Below are 20,533 nucleotides of genomic sequence, written 5' to 3'. Positions count from 1 at the left end.
GGCGACATGCAAATTTAGCCGCTGCGCCGCCGGTGATTGGCGGGCGCCGCCTTGGCGGGCCCGGGGGCGGTGCCGGGGCGGAGAGCCGGGCAGGGAAGGGAAGATGGCGGCGGCGGAGCGGAGCAGATCCCCGGTTCCCGGGGGGTCCCCGGTGCCGGCCTGTATGTTCGCCCCGGAGCCCGGCTCCCCGGGCGGCCGGCCTCGCGTGGCGGCGGCCGCCTGTCCCCTCCGCGCAGCCTTCGACGGCGAGGACGGCGAGGCGCTCAACGGCGAGCCCGAGATCGACCTCACCAGTAAGGTAGGCCCGGCGGGGGGGCGGGCGGCGGCGAGCGCCATCACCCCGCCAGGCCCCCGCTGCTCTCCTCCCTGCCGGTCGGCCGTGCGCGGACGGCTGCCCCCCAGCCTAACCGCTCCCCCGCACCTCTCGCAGGAGAGCGAGATGCGGGGGCCCGCCTGCCTCCGCCGGGACGGGACGGGAGGCTCCCCTGAGCGCCCCGCCGGCCCCAGCATCACCTGGGCGGGCGGCAGAGCCAGAGGTGCCGTGTGGAGCCGGCCGGGAGAGGCGCGGTAAAGTTGTCCCGTACCCCGGCCGGGACAGGAGGGTGCTGGCAGGCTGCTCCGCCCTGCGCCTTCTCCGCCTCGGCTGCTCGGGGGGAACGCCAGCCCGCGGCCGGTGTAGCAGCCTCAGGAAGCGCAGGGTTTGGAGCTGTCACCTGCTGCAACGTCCCGCTGACGTTTGCTCTCCGCGCTGGGTCTCTGTAGTTATCTCTGCTGCCAGTTGCACTAGTTCCTGGGACTTTCTCCACAATCTTAAAAGGAGGTCAGAGCTTGTAACTTTTGAGTGCAAGAGCCCAGTGACAAGAGTGCTTTGATCTTGCAAACAGGGTTAAGTCAATGCAGGAAAGGCTTGTTCACCTTGTGCAGCTCCTCTCTAGGATCCCAGTGACAAAACTGTGTGGTGGTCTTATTTCTGTCAGAACCATTCTCGCTTCCATCCTGCAGGAAAGTACATTGTAGTAATCTGTGTGTGCCAGAGCCTGCCACAGACTTAGTTGCCTTCTGTCACTGTCTTCTCTTTTTTTTCCCAATTGGCTGATCTCTTTAACTATATGCCTTTTGCTGCCACGGATTTGATGTACTGTGGTGCTGTCTCCCACTCTAAATTCTCCTGAAAACTTCATTTGATCCCCTTGTAGTTATGTGATTCAGAAGTCAGCATAGCTGTTGTTTCCTCCTGGTTTTCTGTCATCCATCCTCTTCATGCTTTCAGCTTAAGTTGTTCCAGGGTCCTGGACTTCCTTGCCCTCTATGCACAGAGAAGGAAAGAGGAATTGTGTCTGTGGACATGGAAACCTTTTTATTTTTAGTATTTTAGTAACCTTTGTATTTAGTACAATATGGTACTGTATTAAAACAAGTGTTACAAAGATGTCTTGTAAGATAGTAAAGAACAGAAATCAAAGCTGTAGTATCCATTGATCGTGCCTTAATGAGCTGGAAAAGATTTTTATACAGGATGCCAATATTGATCTGTGCTTTGTCTTGGACGTGACTGCTGTGGAAGAGGGCCAAGGAGGATGCCAAGGACTGCATCACTGATTCTTGACAGCCAGGAACCTGACCAAAACTCCAGCAAAGAGAGAAGAGTTCTTTTCTCCGACAAACTCCCATTTGTGGTGTCAGTCTGTCTTCCGTTCCTAGAAATCTGGAGATGCTGTGGAGGTGGTAGGTAAGCATTTTTTTTGACCTTTATTACAATTTACTTTTCCATGTAGCACTGTGCACCTGGTGTCTTTTCTCTGGACTTTTCATTCATCCCCACTTTGGCTGAGAGCTGAAACTGTGAACTCTGCTCCATCTTTCTGAGTTAATGTCCCATTGTGTGCTCAAAACAGTAATCCCATATGGTGAGAACGCAGTAGCTAACCTGTGCCTCCCTGACCTCCCCTCCAATCTTTTCTGTCCTCCCAGCTGAATTGTTCCACTTCAATCCCTACTTAAAATGGGGACTCCCACTGCAGTCAGTTTGTTTGATAGTTGCTAGTTCTGTCCTGGTCCTTCTGACTCACCCCTGGCTGTGTTAATACTTTTCCTCCAGTCCTTTCCCTGTGTGTAAGGTGAGCTCTTTTCAGAGAGGAACACTTTGGGATTCTCTTACCAAGTGCACTATGTCAGCTGGTCAAGGACAGTTCAATTCATCAGCACAAATTCATTACCATGTTGATCTTAACGGGTGTTTGTTTTCCCTTCAGTACCAGGACATTGCAGCAGTAATCAACTTTCAGGTCAAAAACCATACCACACAAGGCTATTAGTGAAGCTGATACTTACTTTAGATCTACATTGACAACAGAACATAATAGCACTTGAACAATGTATGGCTACAGGGCATAGAAAACAAAATATGACATTACAGAAGGTGCCTTTTCCCCAGATCCTCGATGGCTGATGCTGGTTTTCCAGCCATGCAAAATGACAGGCTCTGTTTTTCCAGTAAAGAGCAACACTGTGTACCACATAGTATTTGCCCCTAATACTTATAGTTTGCCTGCCTCATGGAAGCAGGCAAAGCCACTTCTCCCCAGAGGCTGGGAAGGGACTTGAGAGATGGCATTTTAAACTTGTGAGATATTTCTTTCTGCTATCTTAAGAATAAAACAATAACTGGTTGTCACTTTTTTGCCCTATAGGAAACCTGAGGTTGCTAGACCCACATGGCTCCTACTGATAACTCCTCAGTGCCTGACAAAGTGGAAAGAACTAAAGTGAACATATTTGACTTTGTGAAAGCCTCTTAAAAACATGCATTTGTGGTCCAGGCACGGAGGAGTTGCTGAAAGGTGAAAAGCAAAAAACAAACCAGAGGAACCAAAATGGAGGGCTTCTCTTCGACCAAGAAGATGGCAGAGGACAGGCTCTCTCCATCCAGGAAGCTAAAGAGATCTTCAAAACAGCCTGTCACATCTTGCAGTGACCCAGGAAACCACACAACTGGCTGGGGCTGCGACTGCAGAAATAGTTGTCAGAAATGCTGAGTGGCATTGGAAGGTGTGATCCATGAAAGCTGCTCTTTTATCTCCAGATACTTCTTTTGGTGTCCTACTGTGTCATATGAGCTGTGAACTTCATGGGCTGCAGAGTGAACTTTGGAGGCAGTCTGCTACTGGAACACCCTTCAGGAGTCCCTTTGCATGGCAGTGAAAGCATCTGTGTGGGGGAACGGTGTTGTGAGCTGATATCAGTGAGCCTGTGCTGTTTGAGGCCCCCAGCTCTCCTGCCTGACAACGTGAGGAAAGGGTACAATGAGCTGCTGAGTGCCTTGGTACTTGTTACAGCACCCTGCCTGCTCACACTGCTGAAGCACTGGACTCAGAAGAACAAAGCTGGTCACGAGACTTGAAGAAACTGAAGTTTGCCCTGTGCTGGTGGCCACTGCTATTTTATTGATCTTTGTGTGTGTTACAGCCTGTTTAATAGATCTTCCTGAGTCTCTGGCTTGAGCTAGTGCACTGGCCTAAAGAGTGAGCTTGTCTGTTGTGCATCCAGGTATTCCTGAAAGTACTTTCAGGGCAAAATGAGCCCTACACATCAAAACACAGCCTTCCATTCCTGCCCAGATTGAGCCTCTCAACAGTTGCTGATTTCGCTCTCAAGGCATTTACATCCAGTGGTTTCCCTCAAGAAGAAACTGAAACTAAAAGGAAAACAGAACCGAAAGAAAAACTAATAAAAGCAAAACTCATTCTTTTGTAGCATGAAATAGAAAGACTGTGACCTTGCAGAGCAGAGTGCTTTGGTACACTTTTCCGACCTCTCCAAGTAGTTGAAAGGCTTAGGTAGGGCATGTGTCCAAAAGGGGCATGTGAAGGTGATTGTATCTCTTGTAGCTGTCTGGCCCTTGCACACACATCCCTGCTGTCTGGGACCCTTAACATCTGCAGAAAAAGTTGTTTTGGCAGCCTTAAACCTTCTAACCAGCACCTGCTGTCTGTGCTTCAGTCTCCGAGCATCATTGCTATGGTTTTGGAAATCTGCTTAAACATTATTTGTTAGGGGTTGGGTTCCTTTACATTCTAGATTTCCAAAAAAGGCCTTCATCAAGTGTGCAATAGTGGTGGTAAAGGTGGTTTCTCCTTGAAAACACATTGTGTTTACTGGGCTAAGCAAGTCAGGCTGTGTTAGGGCATGTTGGGCAGACTTGAGGATTTTATTGTCAACTCTCTAAACCATATGTTTTAGGCAAACATCTAATTTAGCACAGCTTTCAGTCTCAGTGCATAGTGAAGGGAAATGCTTCTTTCTGACTGTCATTTTGGGACGTGTGTGTAGAGACAGCTGTGGATGTCACTGAGTGTTGGCACAGGTGTGCCTACCCTTAGGGCTCTTGGTGGGTGTCAGCCTTTAATAACTGTTACTAAAAGTGCCTTTTTCACAGAATTGTGTGTCAATTGTGACAGCTATCAGGCTACTGTACTGGGATGCTCAGCCACCAAGAGATTTGTAACCATGGAGGTAGCCAGAGAGCAGGTAGAGTGGCTGATGGAGGTCTCCTTGGTCTGTCACTGCCATGACACCATTGTGGCCGCTCTGTGCAAGTGTCCTCTGCTGTACTGTGTGAGCAGTGCAGGTTTCTGCCAGAAATGGTGCTATTCCATTCTAGGAAAAATCATTCCTGAAGCACTCTGTTGTCCTCATTTCCTGCTTTGTTTCTGTTTTATTTTTTCGTTCTCTTGATGTTCCTGCAGGGAAGAGCAAAGGAAGTTTCAGTACTGCATTAGCTGCAGTCAAAGTTTGTTGGTAGCACAGCTGCTGGCCTACAAAACTGCAGCTCTCCACTGCTGAAACCTCCAGATATGCTCATACAAATTGCTTTGCATGTCTGCCCCTCAGCGCCACTGTGTAAAGTACCTAAAATTTGAAAATAATGCTTATTTGTGTTCTCTCCTTCTGCCCCCTCAGAAAACAGAAGGGGACATCAAATATGTGAAAGACTTAAAAGATGCTCTGGATTTTGGTGCCCAGGTGTTCTCTGCAGTGAGGTCTGGTTGGCTTTCTTTGGTTGTCCAGTCATGCTTCAGGGGAGCAGCAGCACTCTTTGCAGCAGAGACTGTGGTACCCAGCTAAGGAATTTCTGTGGAGAAAATATCTGCTCCCCTTTCTGTTTTCCTTGAATGAAAACATATTGGAGTGTTCACTTAAATGTGGCTTTTAAACATTGGTTACATCAAAATGAGATGCTTGGTGTTCTTACTTGCTTTGAAGTGTATTTTCCTGCATAAATGAACTCTGAGCTCAGACAAACAACCTTGTGCAGTGTCACAAGGAAGTAGCTGTCAGCAAAACTGGCTTAAAAAACAAAACAGAGCCACCACAAAGCGGTCCTGGAAAAAGAGTTCTTCTCTTTCAATAAAACACATAGATTGATTGTGCTTGTAACTGAAGCTTTGGTTTTGAAGTTGTTTGCCTGACATCTGCAAATAGATATTCAATCTTTTTTTCCAGCTGGTGATGGTGAGTCCAACTTCAGAGCAGTATGACAGTTTGCTCCAGCAGATGTCAGAGAGGATTGATGAGGGATGTGGGGAGACCATCTATGTCATTGGACAAGGATCAGGTGAGTATAGCTTTCCCAGCAAAACAACAAAAAAGTATTAAAATTATAAGAAAAACCTGCTGTATCTAACTAGACTGCTGCTGAAGTTAATGCTTACTTTTCCAGAATTACTTGAAAATGTTCATAAAATATAGCAGAATATGTGGGACAGATTCTTTTGTTTTATCCCTGCCAACAACTGTCTCATGTAGTGGAGCTAAATATATTTTTTTATAAAATCATGCAAGTTCTTTTTTGAAAATAATGCATATCTTGTCTGAGCACACTAGGAAAAGACAAAGAATCTAAAATTATAATAACAGCTTTAGTACAGATGTCCTCAATGTCTGTGAAGGTCTTGTTCTGTCTGATTTTGTTCACTGCTCTGTTGGAAATAACATATTTTTACCCCACAGGAATTTATTATAGATACTTCACATAGCGAAAATATATGCTGCTGACTTTATGTGATAGTATGTGTCTGCTGTGGAGGGAAAGGTTTTCCTTTGCTCAGCATGACACCTTTATTGTCACATTAATTTGCGTGTGACTGCAGTCATTTGCCTTTGCAGATTTTAGCAGTTAGCATGGATTACATTTTTGTTCTTTTTGACAATTTGAGTATTTGCATCTGATGCTGGTAAACGCTGGTAAAGGGCAAAGCATGCCCTTGCTTTGAAATAGAAATTTCTGAATATCAAATAATTGTCTATGGTTATCATAAGGCAAAAAAGGCATGTTTCAAGTATACTGGATATCTACTGAACATGAAATTGTCATGATCAGACATTTGCTGTGTTTGAGGAGGAATATGAAACCCTGCCAGGACTGGCTGAAATAATGAAGAGAGGGAGCTGTGTAACCTCAGAACTTTGTGCTTTTTGGGTTTTCTTGGAGTTTTGTGAAGCAGCCAACATAGAGGAGAAGCCAGAATTAGATGGGCAGTGTTCATGCAGCCAGGGATTATGCTCTTGCCTCCAAGCAAGCTTCCCAGATGTAGACTGCATCCTTGGTGTTTGGGAAAAGCACATTGCAGTGGAGATCTAGCTAGTCAGGCTAGTACCTGCTTTCTTTTCTAGGATACCTTGTGAGAGTGTAAACTGGTGGTTGTTGCAATGATTTGCTTAGAAACAGGCATTTGTTTCTTAAAATATGAGTTAAACTTCTGACTTAATTTTGCGTTGCAGCGTAGTGGAGGAAGATGGGGATATTTTCAACAGAGAAGGGATCTTGGTGTCCCTGCCCCTGTCACTCCTTCTCATTCCCTTTCAGCATGTGTGATTTTGATCATCCCAGATACCCAGCTCAGCTGACTGAGAAGCAATTGAAGACTGCCATAGGAAGATTATTAGTTCAGCAGTAGTGACCTTTCTCCCCTGGGTTTTGCCATCTCCTCTCCCCTACTTCTCATTCCCCTCCTATAACCCAAGGCTTGTTTTAGTTTTTTCTCAGTCTCAGCCAGCTTATGAGCAAGGTTGGAAATTGCCCAGTAACTCAGCTAGTTTTAGAGCTGGGCAGTAATTAAAATGCTGATAAGTTCATGCAAACTGCAGTTCCTGCTTTCCTGCCGATGAGTCAGCCATGCATAGGAACATGTACACATGGCAATAACTTTGGTCATCAGGGTGCAGTGTGGCTCTCCACCTTTGTTTGTTGTCTTGTGGGCTTTTTTTACCCACAGAGGAGATTCTGGGGTCAAATCTGTGCACATTCACAGCACCTGGATTGGGAAAGAGACAGTGATGGCCTTGACCCTGTCTAGATAGTTGCCATTGGTATGCTCTGACTGTCAGCTCTTTTGCTTGGGTGAGCTGCTCAGAGGAAGCAGTGCCACATTTACTGGCTAATGGTGGTGATGCTTCACTCAGAGCTTTCCATTTGTTAATGCTTTACCTCTTACAGTGTGAGAAGAGATACTTTATCTGACTGAAGGACACAAAGTACCTTCAGCAGGTGAAGTGAGGGAGTTAGAAATATGTCTTTATTGCCAATCCCTACGTATTTGCTTGTAAAGATTGTGAAGAAAACTCCTCTAGATGAAAGATTGTGGTTTTCTAGTGTCTTTTAAGACTTAGAGTGAAGACCATCCCTTTTTATTTTGGGCCAAGGGTACGTGGCTGTGTACGTGGCTGACACCCCCAGTCCACATACAAATCCTGATGGGTGTGAAGGTCCCAGGCAGGATGGCAATGCTGCTGCCTGTTGCAGGGTGGTGCTCACTGACTGCCTTTGTCTCCTCCACTCCACACCACACCAGATGGGACTGAGTACGGGCTGAGCGAGGCAGACATGGAGGCGTCCTATGCCACGTTGAAGAGCATGGCAGAGCAGATCGAGGCAGACGTGATCCTCCTGAGGGAGCACCAGGAGGCCGGGGGCAAGGTGCGCGACTACCTGGTTCGGAAACGTGTGGGTGACAACGACTTCCTGGAGGTCAGGTGAGGAGCTGGGTGGAGACAGGGTTAGTCAGCAGCTCAGCTGCATTTTTAACCTGTGAGCAGTGCATGCTGCTGAGCCAGCAACGCCGCTTTGGGTCTGGGTGTTGGAGCTACCCAACAAAGGGAGTCGAGCTTGACCACTCCTTGCTGATGAAATTGTCTTTTTGTTGTTGTTGCTGTCTCTTTTGTGAGCAAACTGTTGGTGGAAATTTGCCTGTGTTTAGCAGCGGGTTGTTGCTCTCTAAGTGACAGCCTCACAGTTGGGGGCATCTTTTAGTTTGTTGCCTTGCCAGAGGACGTGTGCACATGTGGCTGTATGTATGTGTATATATGCACACTGCTGGAACACAATACTTTTGACAAAGGATCCAGTTCTGTTCCAAGACTGTGATGATCCAAGTCACCTTTTAATGGACATATACTAGCTTATATAACATGACTTGAGAGTCTGCCCAGACCTGGATGGAGAGGATTTCCAGCATTTGCCAACAGCCATAATAGCCTCATTGATCAAAGAAGGAACTTGCTGTAGGACATGGCTTTCTCCTAAAATATTTCACCTTTTTTTTAGCTTATCCGTTTCTGGGAACAACTATTTTAGTTTTTGTGCTCTTCTTAGTGCTTGGTGCTGTTGCAACATAGGAAATGTGAGAAAGGCAGAGGTGTTCTAGACCGAGTTCGGATTTAGTCTTCCTTTTGAATTGCCATAGTGTTTATGTTGGATTGCAGAGACAAGGAGTTGGAATAGGGACACACTGTGTGGCATCAAGCAACATCACATTCGGTTGACTATGTTATGGACACCTGTGACAATGTTTCCACAGTCTTCTCTGGAACTCAGGACATCCCTCTGGCTGTCCTGGACTGCCAAGACCCCTGCCAGAGGGTTCAGAGACCCTGGAACAGAGCCCAAGACGCTTGTGGTTTTGGTTATGACCCATGGAGCAAATTACCAACCTTATATGAAGATTTGCAAGCCACAACAGTTTAAGTAGAATGATAGTGAATTTATCACAGGGTAAAAAATAGATTTTTAGAGTTTTTAGAATGTGGGTTCAGGGGGCAAGATGGAAAAATCTGGGCATGTCCAGCCTTTCTCCTCCTTTTGCTTGGCCTCCATCTTCTGCTGTGATATTGGCGCCTTTAGATTGGTTTAGAGTAGAAGCTCGGTGTCTAATTTGGGTGATAGGTATTGGAAAGTAATTGTAAATATTGTACACATAGTTTTTAGTATAAAAAAATTACACCGCCTCTGAGGCGGGCACAGTGCCTCTGTCTTGCTGAGCAGACCTCAGCTGGACAGGAGAAAGAATTTTATAGATAAGATACAATAAACAACCTTGAGACCGAGAACTGAAGAGCTCTGACTCCTTCTTCGAGTGCCAAGCTGAGAAAAGAGACTTTCTAATGTATCTCGGGGTCACTCTGATCAGCCAGAGATCCCGAAAGTCTTCCACATCCCAGTCCCCAGAGTCTCGGATCTCCACTGTTAGTTAATAACTGTAAAAGAATCTCTGCTCTGCTTGTGAAGCTCTAACATTTTTTAATCTCTGTTTGAAGGATAGGGAGCAAAAGCCAGTTATTTGCAGGAGCAGGGATGTTTGGGTTTTTTGCATCACTTGTTCATTTCTTCAGGTACTGTATTTTACCAGGCTCCTTTTCCTTTCCCCTGCAGGGTAGCAGTAGTTGGCAATGTGGACGCAGGGAAGAGCACCTTGCTGGGTGTCTTGACTCACGGCGAGTTAGACAATGGCCGGGGCTTTGCTCGGCAAAAGCTCTTCCGCCACAAGCACGAGATTGAGTCAGGCCGCACCAGCAGCGTGGGCAACGACATTCTGGGCTTTGACAGCGAGGGCAACGTGGTGAACAAACCTGACAGCCACGGTGGCAGCTTGGAATGGACAAAGATCTGTGAGAAATCCACCAAGGTCATTACTTTCATTGACCTGGCTGGTCACGAAAAATACCTGAAAACCACCGTCTTTGGCATGACCGGCCACTTGCCTGACTTCTGCATGCTTATGGTAGGTAGCAAGAAAGATGGACCATACCAGCTGGAGTGGGGCTGTTCACAGCTTTAACAGCCTAGACTTCTTTCCTGTTGCAAAGTGTCTGTGGGGTTTTGGAGGGAGGCAGCATCTCACAGTGTACAGGAGAGCAGAAGCCTCTGTGGCTATCTGTCCTGTACTGTGAGGCAAGTGCCCCAGGACTGTCAGTCCCAGACAGGCCCGAGGTTTGTGATTCTTGAAAATGGAAGAATTTCTGAATTTTAGAAAACCTTGTTAAAACTGGGGAGAAATGAGTCAGTCCTCTGCCAGTGTCCAACAAACAAACATCTGAGATGAGCTGGGTCTGGTCATATGGCCCCAGTGGCACATCTACAACTTAACTGCAGTCTACTGCATGTCTGACACAAGGTTTTCTCAGTAATCCAGCTTACTGCAGAAGAAACATTGACATCCCTGTATTTTATATCCCTGGTGTAGGTTGGGAGTAATGCTGGGATTGTTGGAATGACCAAGGAGCACTTAGGCCTGGCGCTTGCACTTAACGTTCCTGTCTTTGTTGTGGTGACCAAGATTGACATGTGCCCTGCCAACATCCTGCAAGGTGAGTCTTACAGGCTCTCTCCAGGGCTGTTTCTTACCTCTGTGTGTTGCTGTGCTCTGCTTGGGTTCAGCAATTACTGCTGGAAGAAAGCTGCTTAATCTGGTTCTGACTGCATCCTGAATACCTTCCAGAAATCTATCCTTTTCCCTTGCTCATTTTGCAGGTGGTTGACTTACACTCACCATGTCAAACTTACCACGCTGGGGACTCAGCTTAGCAGCCCAAAAGTGTTTGCTACAGGGTTTTGCTTAATTGAGCTCTAAGAGGAGCAGCATACCTTTGGGGTTTGGGCTTTGCTTTCTCTCTGGATAGTTAAACCTGGAGAAAAAGTCTGGAAGTTCTTTTGAAAGCTGCTTTCCTCCCTGCCCACAGTTTGAGTGTGATCTTAAGCTGTGACAGGACTTGATCTCCCCCTGCTGTTAGTGAAGGGGCAGCTGCTTGTTACCTCCTGCTCACCTGGGCACTTCTCAGGTATGCTGGCATAACTGCAGCAGCTCCTTCCTTGTGTCTAAACCAACGAACACTTAATAAATCATGGTTTAAAGCAGCTACATATGTAGGCTATGATAGCAGGATGGGAGGCAGGACTAGACACAAGTGGGGACGGCAATGAGTAGCATGGGCTAGTGATTTTTTTTCTCAGCAGAATTAAAGAAGCAACTCTTAAGCCCAGCAGTATCCCATTAACCCATGCATAATGCTTTTTCAGGCTGTGACTTATTCTCACTTTTAAAATTCTCTTTAAGCATTTCTCACACCTTCAGAAATGTGCTGTGGTTAATTGGAGCAATGGGTTTTTTGATAATCAGTCCTAAGAATCAGAGAAGTGAATGCTCCTAGTACTGTCTGTAGTTCAGTGCATTACTATAAAAATCCTAAATATGTTTCAGGCAAATAGGTGCCTTTGATCAGAAGATAATCTGTTTATCTCTGTACTAGATGTTTGGCAAAAAAAATGTAAGGCCTGACTATAAGATAATAAGTGGGAAGGAAGGAGAACCTTTGGCTCAGCGTGAGGAGAAAAGAGCTGCTCTTGGGAGAAGCTACTCCTGTGACGTGCTATGTTTAAAGTAAATAGACTCAAGATTTGACTCAAGTATGTCTGTGAAGAGCAGATGGCCTGATTAGATGTTTGTGTTTCTGTATCCAAAACATTACTTTCCCATAGGCAATCACTTGTTTACAAAAACCCATCTAATTGGATGACTATTGTAGAACATAAATTATTTGCTCTTTTAAGCCCTTAGTACCCTTTTCTGTTTTTTCTTTAATTATTGTCAGGCACTTTGTAGGAGGTTGAATACTAGTGCAGGGGTAATCCCCTGCTGGCTGCTGGATATGAGGCTTAGAAAATAAGTTAAAAGAGGCAAAAGCTGAAAATTGGGAGCCATGAGATTTGTCCCAAAACACTGATTTCTGAATATGGTCCACCCACATTGTCCTAGTCTGTGATGATAATCTTTACCTCTTTCATGCTTCTCCAGCCTCCTATGGCAAGTTGACTGCCAGGGAAAATGTATTGAGGTTTGTTTGGGCAAAATTGATTTGCAATTCACATATTCTCAAATGTTTCTGTCCTGATTTCAATTAATTCACTATGAAAAATCCTTTCTAGAAAGAGGAAATACCTTGTAACTGCTTAGAGCTACTAATAGACAGCTACAAAATGTCTACTTCACAGCACTGCAATCTTGTCTGTCTGCTCATGTGTGGCGTGGCTTGGCAGCCGGATAGCTGGCATGAAATGGAAGATGGAATGGCTCCTTAGTCCTACCTGGGCTGCAGCAAACTCACAGTCTCACCTTTAGCCATCTTCTCCTGTCTTATCTGTGGCCACAGCACCCATCTCCCTTTGGGAGAGACCCCACAAAAGTGATTTGTAAAGAGGGGAGACGCTGCCCTAACAATATTCGTTTCACCCTTTAAGAAACCCTGAAGCTGTTACAGCGACTGCTGAAGTCCCCAGGGTGCAGGAAGATTCCCGTGCTGGTTCAGAGCAAGGATGATGTCATTGTAACAGCCTCCAACTTCAGCTCAGAGAGGTAACTGGAGTAGAGGAGAATCATTTCTCTTTCAATCCTATGTGGAGACTGGGTGAGGAGATTCAGAGAGTACCATTGTCTAGATGTGTGAAGGTTGCATCTGCCATGTGGAGTGTGTTCCATAAGAGTGTGTTGATTTTGAGGTTGATCTGCTTGTGTTCCCCTCTCTGAGGCATAAATGAGAGGCTGCTTCTGGGCAGTCTGCAGAAGACAGCAGGGCATTTGGCTTCCTTCAGTCCTTTCTTCAGAACCTTGCACCTTTTCCCAAATGTCTTTGGAAGGCAGAAGCAATGTTGCAGGTTTTCAAACATGGGGTGTTGTGCATCTGACTGCTTGCCAGGCTCTCCCTTCCTAGCACACTATATTGAATTAGTCCCAAGATTTTGGATGTCTCCCTACATGTGGAAAGCCGGGTAGGAAGGTGAACTAACTCCATTTTCATCAATTTTCCTTTACAGGATGTGCCCAATTTTCCAGATTTCAAATGTTACTGGGGAGAATCTAGATTTGCTGAAGATGTTTCTTAATCTCTTGTCTCCACGGACCAGTTACAGGGAAGAAGAGCCAGCAGAATTCCAGATAGATGATACTTACTCTGTCCCGGTAAGGGGCCTGGTATATTGTGTTCCCTCTTTTAGGCTGAAGAAGGTATCTTCTCGAGAGAGAAGAGTTCTAGAGCTCTTCTGCTGGCCTGGTAGAGTAACCACAATTACTTTTTTTTCTTTTTTGGCATAGGGTGTAGGAACAGTTGTCTCTGGGACGACGCTGAGAGGCCTAATCAAGCTAAATGACACCCTGCTGCTGGGGCCAGATCCCCTTGGCAACTTCCTCCCTATTGCTGTCAAGTCCATCCACCGCAAGAGGATGCCCGTCAAGGAGGTGCGGGGAGGCCAGACTGCCTCCTTCGCCTTGAAGAAGGTGAGGTGATCTCCTCTAGACCCCCAGAACAGGAACTGCCCTCTTAATTTTCGAGTGTTCTCAGAGTTCAGCTGCAGTAAGGCTGTTTCTGCAAACATCAGCGCCCTCATGTTGCAGAGGAATGGAATCCCATAGAACCTCTGTGGTTCCACATCCTGGGTTTTCCTCCTAGCAGCTGCCAGGGGATAGCAATGCCACTAGATAATGATGTTGGAAATAATCTAAGAAAGTGGAGGCATTGCAAGAAAAATCTCCTTTTCTTCTGGAACTGCATTAGTAGCCTGCACAATGTATTTACACTACTCCTCTTGGCTTGTAGGACCAACTGCATGATTTGGGATTTAAAAATCAGCAAAATTTGATATGACTCCTCTTGCAAAAGGTTTCTGTCAATAGAAGCTTCACTGATTTTAAGGGGATATAGTTTAAGATACACCATACTTCACGTGTTCAGGCTTACCATGTTATATTAACAGACATCATGATTTAGGAGAGATCATTTTCTTGGATAATGTGAAACCAGGATGTATGTTTTGCTTTTAAAGGATCAGTGAGGTAAATGTGTCAAGTGTCCAGAATTTCCAGTACTCTAAAGCTTCCTTATAAACTTCAGCTGAATTTGATTTTTGCAACCTTTACATGATATCCTATACGTAACAGGCAGCTCTTGCTTTGTCTTCTACTGGGCATGAGGTAGTATCTGTGAAATCCCTTAGGGTTCTGCTGGATGCAGTCAGCCAGAGCAGCAGATTTCTTCCCTGGAGAATCATGCTAAGGTTTTTTGTGTCTCTGCTTTTCAGATCAAGCGTTCTTCCATCCGGAAAGGCATGGTAATGGTGTCACCCCGCCTGAATCCTCAAGCGTCGTGGGAGTTTGAAGCAGAGATTCTGGTGCTCCATCACCCCACCACCATCAGCCCACGATACCAGGCCATGGGTACGTGTGTCAGTGTTGGATTGCCTTTGTTTCCCAGCGGTAGCATTTTGTATCAGATCTAGCCTAAGATAATTTTGCTCCTGGTGTCTCTGCCAACCTGAATATATGCCATAGTTCCTGGTTTTGCCTTTCCCAGCATTGTGGAAAGGAGAGGCAAGGGAGCTAACAGAGGAGAGTGGGGTGGCTATTAGGTAAAAAGGAGATGTGTGCTCTCAAATGTATCTGGAGCTTACCTATGCTGTAGCTCCATGGTGCAAAGTTTCTCCACTTTCAAATGCTGATGGAAAGTGCTGATGGAAGTGCTGATGCTCATTTTGAGTCCTGTCCTCCAGCCCAGCGGCTCGGTATGTAGGATTCTGTTGAGTGTGCTTCAGGACAGGCAGGATTTGAAGGCAGCTGTTCTAGCTTATGTGCATGTTCTTTTTGTGGGGGGAACAAAGGCAGCTGCATGACCCATATGGTCTGCTGTAGGGTGAGGAGCTGCCTCAGATGTGTCTCTGAAGCTCGTTCCACTAATGGGCCTGGCTGCTGAAAGCCTCTGTGCTTTACATTCACAGTGCATTGTGGCAGCATCCGTCAGACAGCCACGATTCTCAGCATGGACAAGGACTGCCTGCGCACAGGGGACAAAGCCACCGTGCACTTCCGCTTCATCAAAACCCCGGAGTATTTACACATAGACCAGCGGCTGGTCTTCCGGGAAGGCCGCACCAAAGCTGTGGGTACCATCACTAAGGTAAAGGCTGCTGATTGCCACCTGCTTTTGCCCATTGGTGACTTCTTACACTGAGAAGCCAGCAGGAGAATCAAGATAGTTCTGGAAAATTAAGGGAAGAGGCTGTGCTTCAACCACAAGCATCAGGCCTGATATGGGTCGAGGATGACTGATGTGGTGGGTCTTCAGCTGGTGTGAATGAGGGAATGTAAAGGGAGGGGCTGAGCCATATGCTGCTGGTTCTTAAGGCTCAGTCTCTTTCTGACATCTTGAAGCTGCTCCATTTGAGTCACGTTGTGGAGGTTAGAGTGTCACCTCAGCCAAGTGGCCCTTTCCAAGGGTGGAAGATCAGAGGTCTAGATTTCTTTGAACAGCTGCTGCTGCATCCTTCTCTTTATGGTTATTTTTACAAATTCTCCAGAGGCTTTTTGTTAAAAAGCAGCATTGAATCTTGCCAGATCATCCTGGCTGTTTTAATGCTGAGTTTGGCAATTTGCAATTTGCAGCTACTCCAGACCACCAATAACTCACCAATGAACTCCAAGCCACAGCAGATCAAGATGCAGTCAACGAAGAAGGGAGCTGTTACGAAACGAGAGGATGGTGTTCCCACTGCTGGGATGGCAGCCGGAGGCCCAGCAGCTGGGGATGAGGCCCCCTCAACAGCTGCAGCACCACTGACACCTACTGCCCTGCAGCCATTGGTAAGTGAGGAAAATACCATCTCTGTCCTAGCTGTTTGTGTCATGGTTTCACCTGTTGCAGGAAGGGCACTCTAAAGCACAAGTATTATCCCCTCATACCTCGAACTCACCTTGCAACAGGAACAAATAGAAATTTAAGTAGTCTCACAGCAGGAATCATAATTCTCTGATGTCTGGATGACTCCATGGCTGACCTTCCAGCAGACAGCAGCTCAGGGTACCGGGACAATTCAGGTTGGACCTCAGGAAGTGTCTAGTCTAACCTCCTGCTCTAAATAGGATTAGCTGTGAGGTCAGACAAGGTTGCTCAGGGTTTTATCCAGTCATGTCTTAAAAACCTCCCAAGGAGGAAGACTGCACAACGTCCCTTGGCAACCTGTTTCACTGCTTTGACCATGTGCACAGTGAAGAAGTGTCTCTATATACCCAGTAGCTGAACTAGTGAAACACATACCAACCAGTCACAGAACAAGTCTTCGATGTCTGAGTGAGAGGTAGAATATCCCTACACTAGAGGAATTACAACCTAAGTATTAGGTACAGGTCATCTGCCCTGTGGAAAAATAAGGATGGGGACATCCAAGAAGGAAAGGCTTTAAATTTCTCTTTAGAGAAATTTATCCAGGTTGTTTTGTTGGTTGAACTTCTCAGTTCAGCTTTTCCATGGAGGATACCTAGTATTTCTGGCCTGAAAGGAATGGAAACTCAATTCTCACTGCAGGCCTACTGATCAGCTTTATTACTGATAGAGGAAAGGTCCTTTCCTTGTAGGATACTTCCTCAGGAAGTGAAGGGTTCAGGAGCCCACTCTGTCAAGTGACAAGGTGTTCCCTTTCTTAATTCTGTCTATATTCGTTGCCATGGTCAAATCTCAACCCCTTGAGCCAGACTGCTCATGAAAGGGGGCCCCCTAGCAGATGTTCTCTCCCTCTGCATATGCCTGGGGCTTCACACCAGTCCTCCACCTCGTCTTTGTCTTTCTGTAGCATCACTGTGGTTGTAAGTAGTGGTCCCAGCTTGCTCTTTGTTTCATCCCTCCCCCGAGACTCTGGGTTGCTTTTGTTCTTGCTTACGTCTTCCTCTCTCTCCTTGCTGCGTCCCCTCAGCCTGCACTGGATGAAGAGCCCCACAGCCGTGAGGGCAATAAGGTATTTGGCTGCTCTCAAAGAGAAACAGTGGGTTTGCTGAGGTTGGGAAAAGAGTCAGGTAGAGAGCCATGGTAGGGGGTGGGGGGCTCTCCTTCAATTCTGTCAAAGTCAAGGGGGCCTGAGGCCTTGATTTCCTGTGTGCTGAGCCCTATGGCACTTGCTGGCTCTCGTGGGAGTGAAGTATTTAGAAACTTGGGAAATCAAAGTCTTCCCAGCTTCAAGGGCAAAACTTCCTGATGCGTCTGTCTCTCCTCCTTCCCTCATGGTGTGTCTGTCTCCCTCCTGCCTTATCTCCTTCCTGCAGTGGTCGAAAGCTCTTCAGTCACAACTGCCCTGCCACTGTCTGAATGTGTGTGTGATCCATCTGAATTCCTGCTGTGTTGCTATCCCAGCTGAGGGGTTGCTTTGCACTAAAGTCAGTCTTGTTTTTCAGTCAAAAGTCGGAGGAGGAGGCCGTCGACGTGGGGGTCAGCGCCATAAAGTGAAATCTCAGGGAGCCTGTGTGACTCCTGCCAGTGGCTGCTGAATTTTTTATTCCTCCTCTCTCTGAAGAACTCCTCCCCATCCCTTCATTTCTTATCCAAAAGATCCAGAGCAGCGTAAACCAAAACCCATCCCAGCTGATTGGCTGCAGAAGAATCGTCCCTCCTCCCTGCAGGAAGCGATGGAGAGGAGCACAATTTATAAGCTAATGAAGGTGATAAGACAGAGAACTGAGTAACTGACACCTTCCTCCTCCCCCTGTCGACACATTTTTGTACATCATGGGCTTAGTTTTTATTCTTATTAGTTTTTATTATATTTTGTGTGCATGAAGATGAGAGGGGAGTCTGGATAGAGCTGCAAAGAGCCAGTTAGTTGCCTCCCTCCTCCCTCACCCCTTTCTGTCCACAGGACTTGCTGCTCTCCCCTATTTGCTGTCTCAGATCCAGGGGTTATCAGATGCCAGAAATTTCAGACTTGCAAAGGTTAAAACAGGTTGTTTAGGATGGCTCCATAGAGCATCGTTTCATCACCACTGTGGCCTTGTGCCAAATATGTTTTGGATTCCCTCCCTCTTAAACTATTTCTAAGTGGATTTAATTTAATGTTGTAATGACTGAAGTTTGAAGGAGAGGGTGAGAAAGTTCTTTAGTTGGAGATCTAAGAGGGAAACAAATTGGAAAGCAGTTGTTGATGTTAAGTTCAGGGATCCTATGCTCAATATCCTCAAATAATGTTGAAAGCACTTAAATTTTTAACTAGCGACAGAGTTAAATGGGCAGACATTTACCCACCCAGTTCCCCTTCCCACTGTGTTGCTCTTCCCAGTGTTACTTCAGTGCACATTGGAGCAAATCTACCCTGCCTCCCAAGGCTGCAGCAGCTCCACTGACAGTATTAGGAACAGTGCAGGAGCACTCAGTCCGTCCCTTGAGCCAGAGAAAGCCTTCTCACCTCGACGGACAGAGGTCACAGGTGGTAAGATACCTTTGGAACAGAGACACCAGGCTAACATGGCCTCCCCTTGATTTTGTTTACTCCAAGATTTCCAAAACCTTTTTGGAACTCACTGGCCAAGCTTCGCCATGGCAGAAGTAGGATTTGTCTTCTCCCCTCTTGGCCAAAGAGGGCAGTGATAAATTGGTACCAAATTTATAGAAGTGCTTTCAAGGTTGGAAGTACATGGTCATTTTTCTGACTTTCACTGAATTTTTTTTAAGATTTTATTTTTCTTAATGAGAAATTCCGGCTTCTCCAAGAAGGCCCTGCAAGGACAGTTTACAAATTACTGTTAGAATGGTTTTTTTAACCATTTAATGAGTTTGTCAAGTGATTGATTCCCTGCTTATTTTGATCTCTTTTCTTCTAACCCTACCTCCTCCCTTGGCTCTGGTGAGGACAGGAATTATCCTCTGCCAGTTTGTGGTGAGCTCTGGGAACGTGGTAGCATTTTGAGGAGGAGGTGGCATCCTCAGCAAATCATGGCTCCCCCCCCAGCAGGCGCGGTCAGGCTCGGTTTCTCTGAGGGCTTCCTCCTCCAATGAAGGACTTTTATTTTAATCAGAGAGAGACTGCAAAGTTTCTGTCCCTCCTTAGCAGGTTGTTCCTGTTCCTCACTCTGTGTCACCTGTGTGGAGTTCATTCCAGCTCACCTTGTGACTCAGGGTGGGCTTCCAGGCCGGCTGAGAGGCAGAGCGCATCTCCTGCTGCCAACACCAGCACTCCAAGAGCATTAAGCGGCACGGGAGAGGCAAGAAACGTGGTTTGGAGAGCAGGGTCCTTTGCCTTAGAGACTGCAGTGGGTGGAAGGGGAGGTCAGACAGTCCTTTTCCAAGCTATGTGCCTAAATACTAGCACTCTCCTGGCGAGGGAGGAACTATAGGCGGCTACAACACTAATAGCACCCGCATTGTGAGGGGGTGTGAGGTGTGGCTAAGCAGGGCACGAGGGCCTGGCTTGTTTGTCTTCTGGCCCTGTAGCAGCATCAAACTGCATCTGATTTCACTGCCCTCTGCTTCTAAAGGGAGCAGGGAGCTCCAGGCAGTTTTCTCTTTCTCCATTCCTTGTGCTCCAAATGAAGGAGACTGCCGAGACTGAAAGAAGGTTCACTTCAATTTGTGCAAAGGAGGTGGTGTGATCTCTCTTTTGTGACCAGCATTTACAGATCACTCAGGCTGGTGTGATCTATAAAATAAATTTTAAAGAAGTTTGTTCCAAGTAAAAGTGTGTCATCTTGATTTTTGTCCCTCTGCAAAACCAGGCTGAAAGCCAGAGGAAACAGGTTTGCCTGGCCCCAGGTTCCTTTGCTAGCTACGAGAGGAGGCTGTGCTCATAGTGACAGCAGGGCAGGGGCATGGCAGCACAGGAGAGCCTCTGCACAGCCCTGACAGCTTTTTACTCTGGCCAAAATGAAGACCACCTCAGTGGTAGAGTGAAACATGGTGTGAAACATGGCAGAGTGAAAATGAAAACATGGGCGTGGTGTGAGCTGTGCTGTGTGAGAAGTGAGTGGGTGTGAAGAGCAGCTCTAGCAAATCACTCGAGGCCAGCCCCATGAGAGAAACTGCTGAAGGATGCAGCATTAGCACAGCACTTGCAGTGCCTGCCGACTGTGCTTCCTTGGACATGCACCTCACCTGTTTCTGCAAATACAGTGGGACTCTCCAGGGTTTGCAAGGAGCCTTTTTTTGTCTCCTCAGTTAATCTCAGAGGTTCACAAAGGCTTTTTCTGCTCTGCACAGCCCTTTCATAGGTAAGTGTTGGGCTGTGGTAGCCAGAGCTGAGGCTCACACAGCCCTTCTCCTCCTGGAGAGGGCTGGTCCAGGGCCAGCAGAGAGCAAGCCTGGCCCTAGCGTGGTCTTTTAGGAGGAGCTGCATGGGTATTCCTCAACTTAAGTCTTCCTCCAAGCCCAGGTTAAGCAGACAAGGTTGTGACCCTCCTCGAGC

General features: G+C 46.8%; 1 protein-coding gene across 2 annotated transcripts; it reads left to right on the top strand.

The window, feature by feature from the left end:
- Positions 1 to 88: 88 nt before the first annotated feature.
- Positions 89 to 20,141, top strand: GTPBP1 (GTP binding protein 1). Of its 2 annotated transcripts, XM_084205688.1 has the most exons (13): positions 89 to 298; positions 5,503 to 5,614; positions 7,851 to 8,031; positions 9,707 to 10,055; positions 10,518 to 10,641; positions 12,569 to 12,683; positions 13,142 to 13,286; positions 13,419 to 13,601; positions 14,402 to 14,537; positions 15,095 to 15,273; positions 15,759 to 15,956; positions 17,063 to 17,104; positions 17,538 to 20,141. In XM_084205688.1, exons 1-13 carry the CDS (start codon positions 104 to 106, stop codon positions 17,628 to 17,630), a joined length of 2,052 nt encoding a protein of 683 aa, XP_084061814.1. In that variant the 5' UTR covers positions 89 to 103; the 3' UTR covers positions 17,631 to 20,141. The 2 variants fall into 2 exon arrangements, with proteins under 2 accessions (XP_084061814.1, XP_084061815.1); XM_084205689.1 differs by lacking the exon at positions 17,063 to 17,104.
- Positions 20,142 to 20,533: the final 392 nt, after the last annotated feature.

This window comes from Fringilla coelebs (genome assembly GCF_963513975.1).
Source record: "Fringilla coelebs genome assembly, chromosome: 5".
In the NCBI taxonomy this organism is placed as follows: domain Eukaryota; kingdom Metazoa; phylum Chordata; class Aves; order Passeriformes; family Fringillidae; genus Fringilla; species Fringilla coelebs.
The sequence above is the reverse complement of the archived record's forward strand: the minus strand, read 5'-3'. Positions and strand labels throughout refer to the sequence as shown.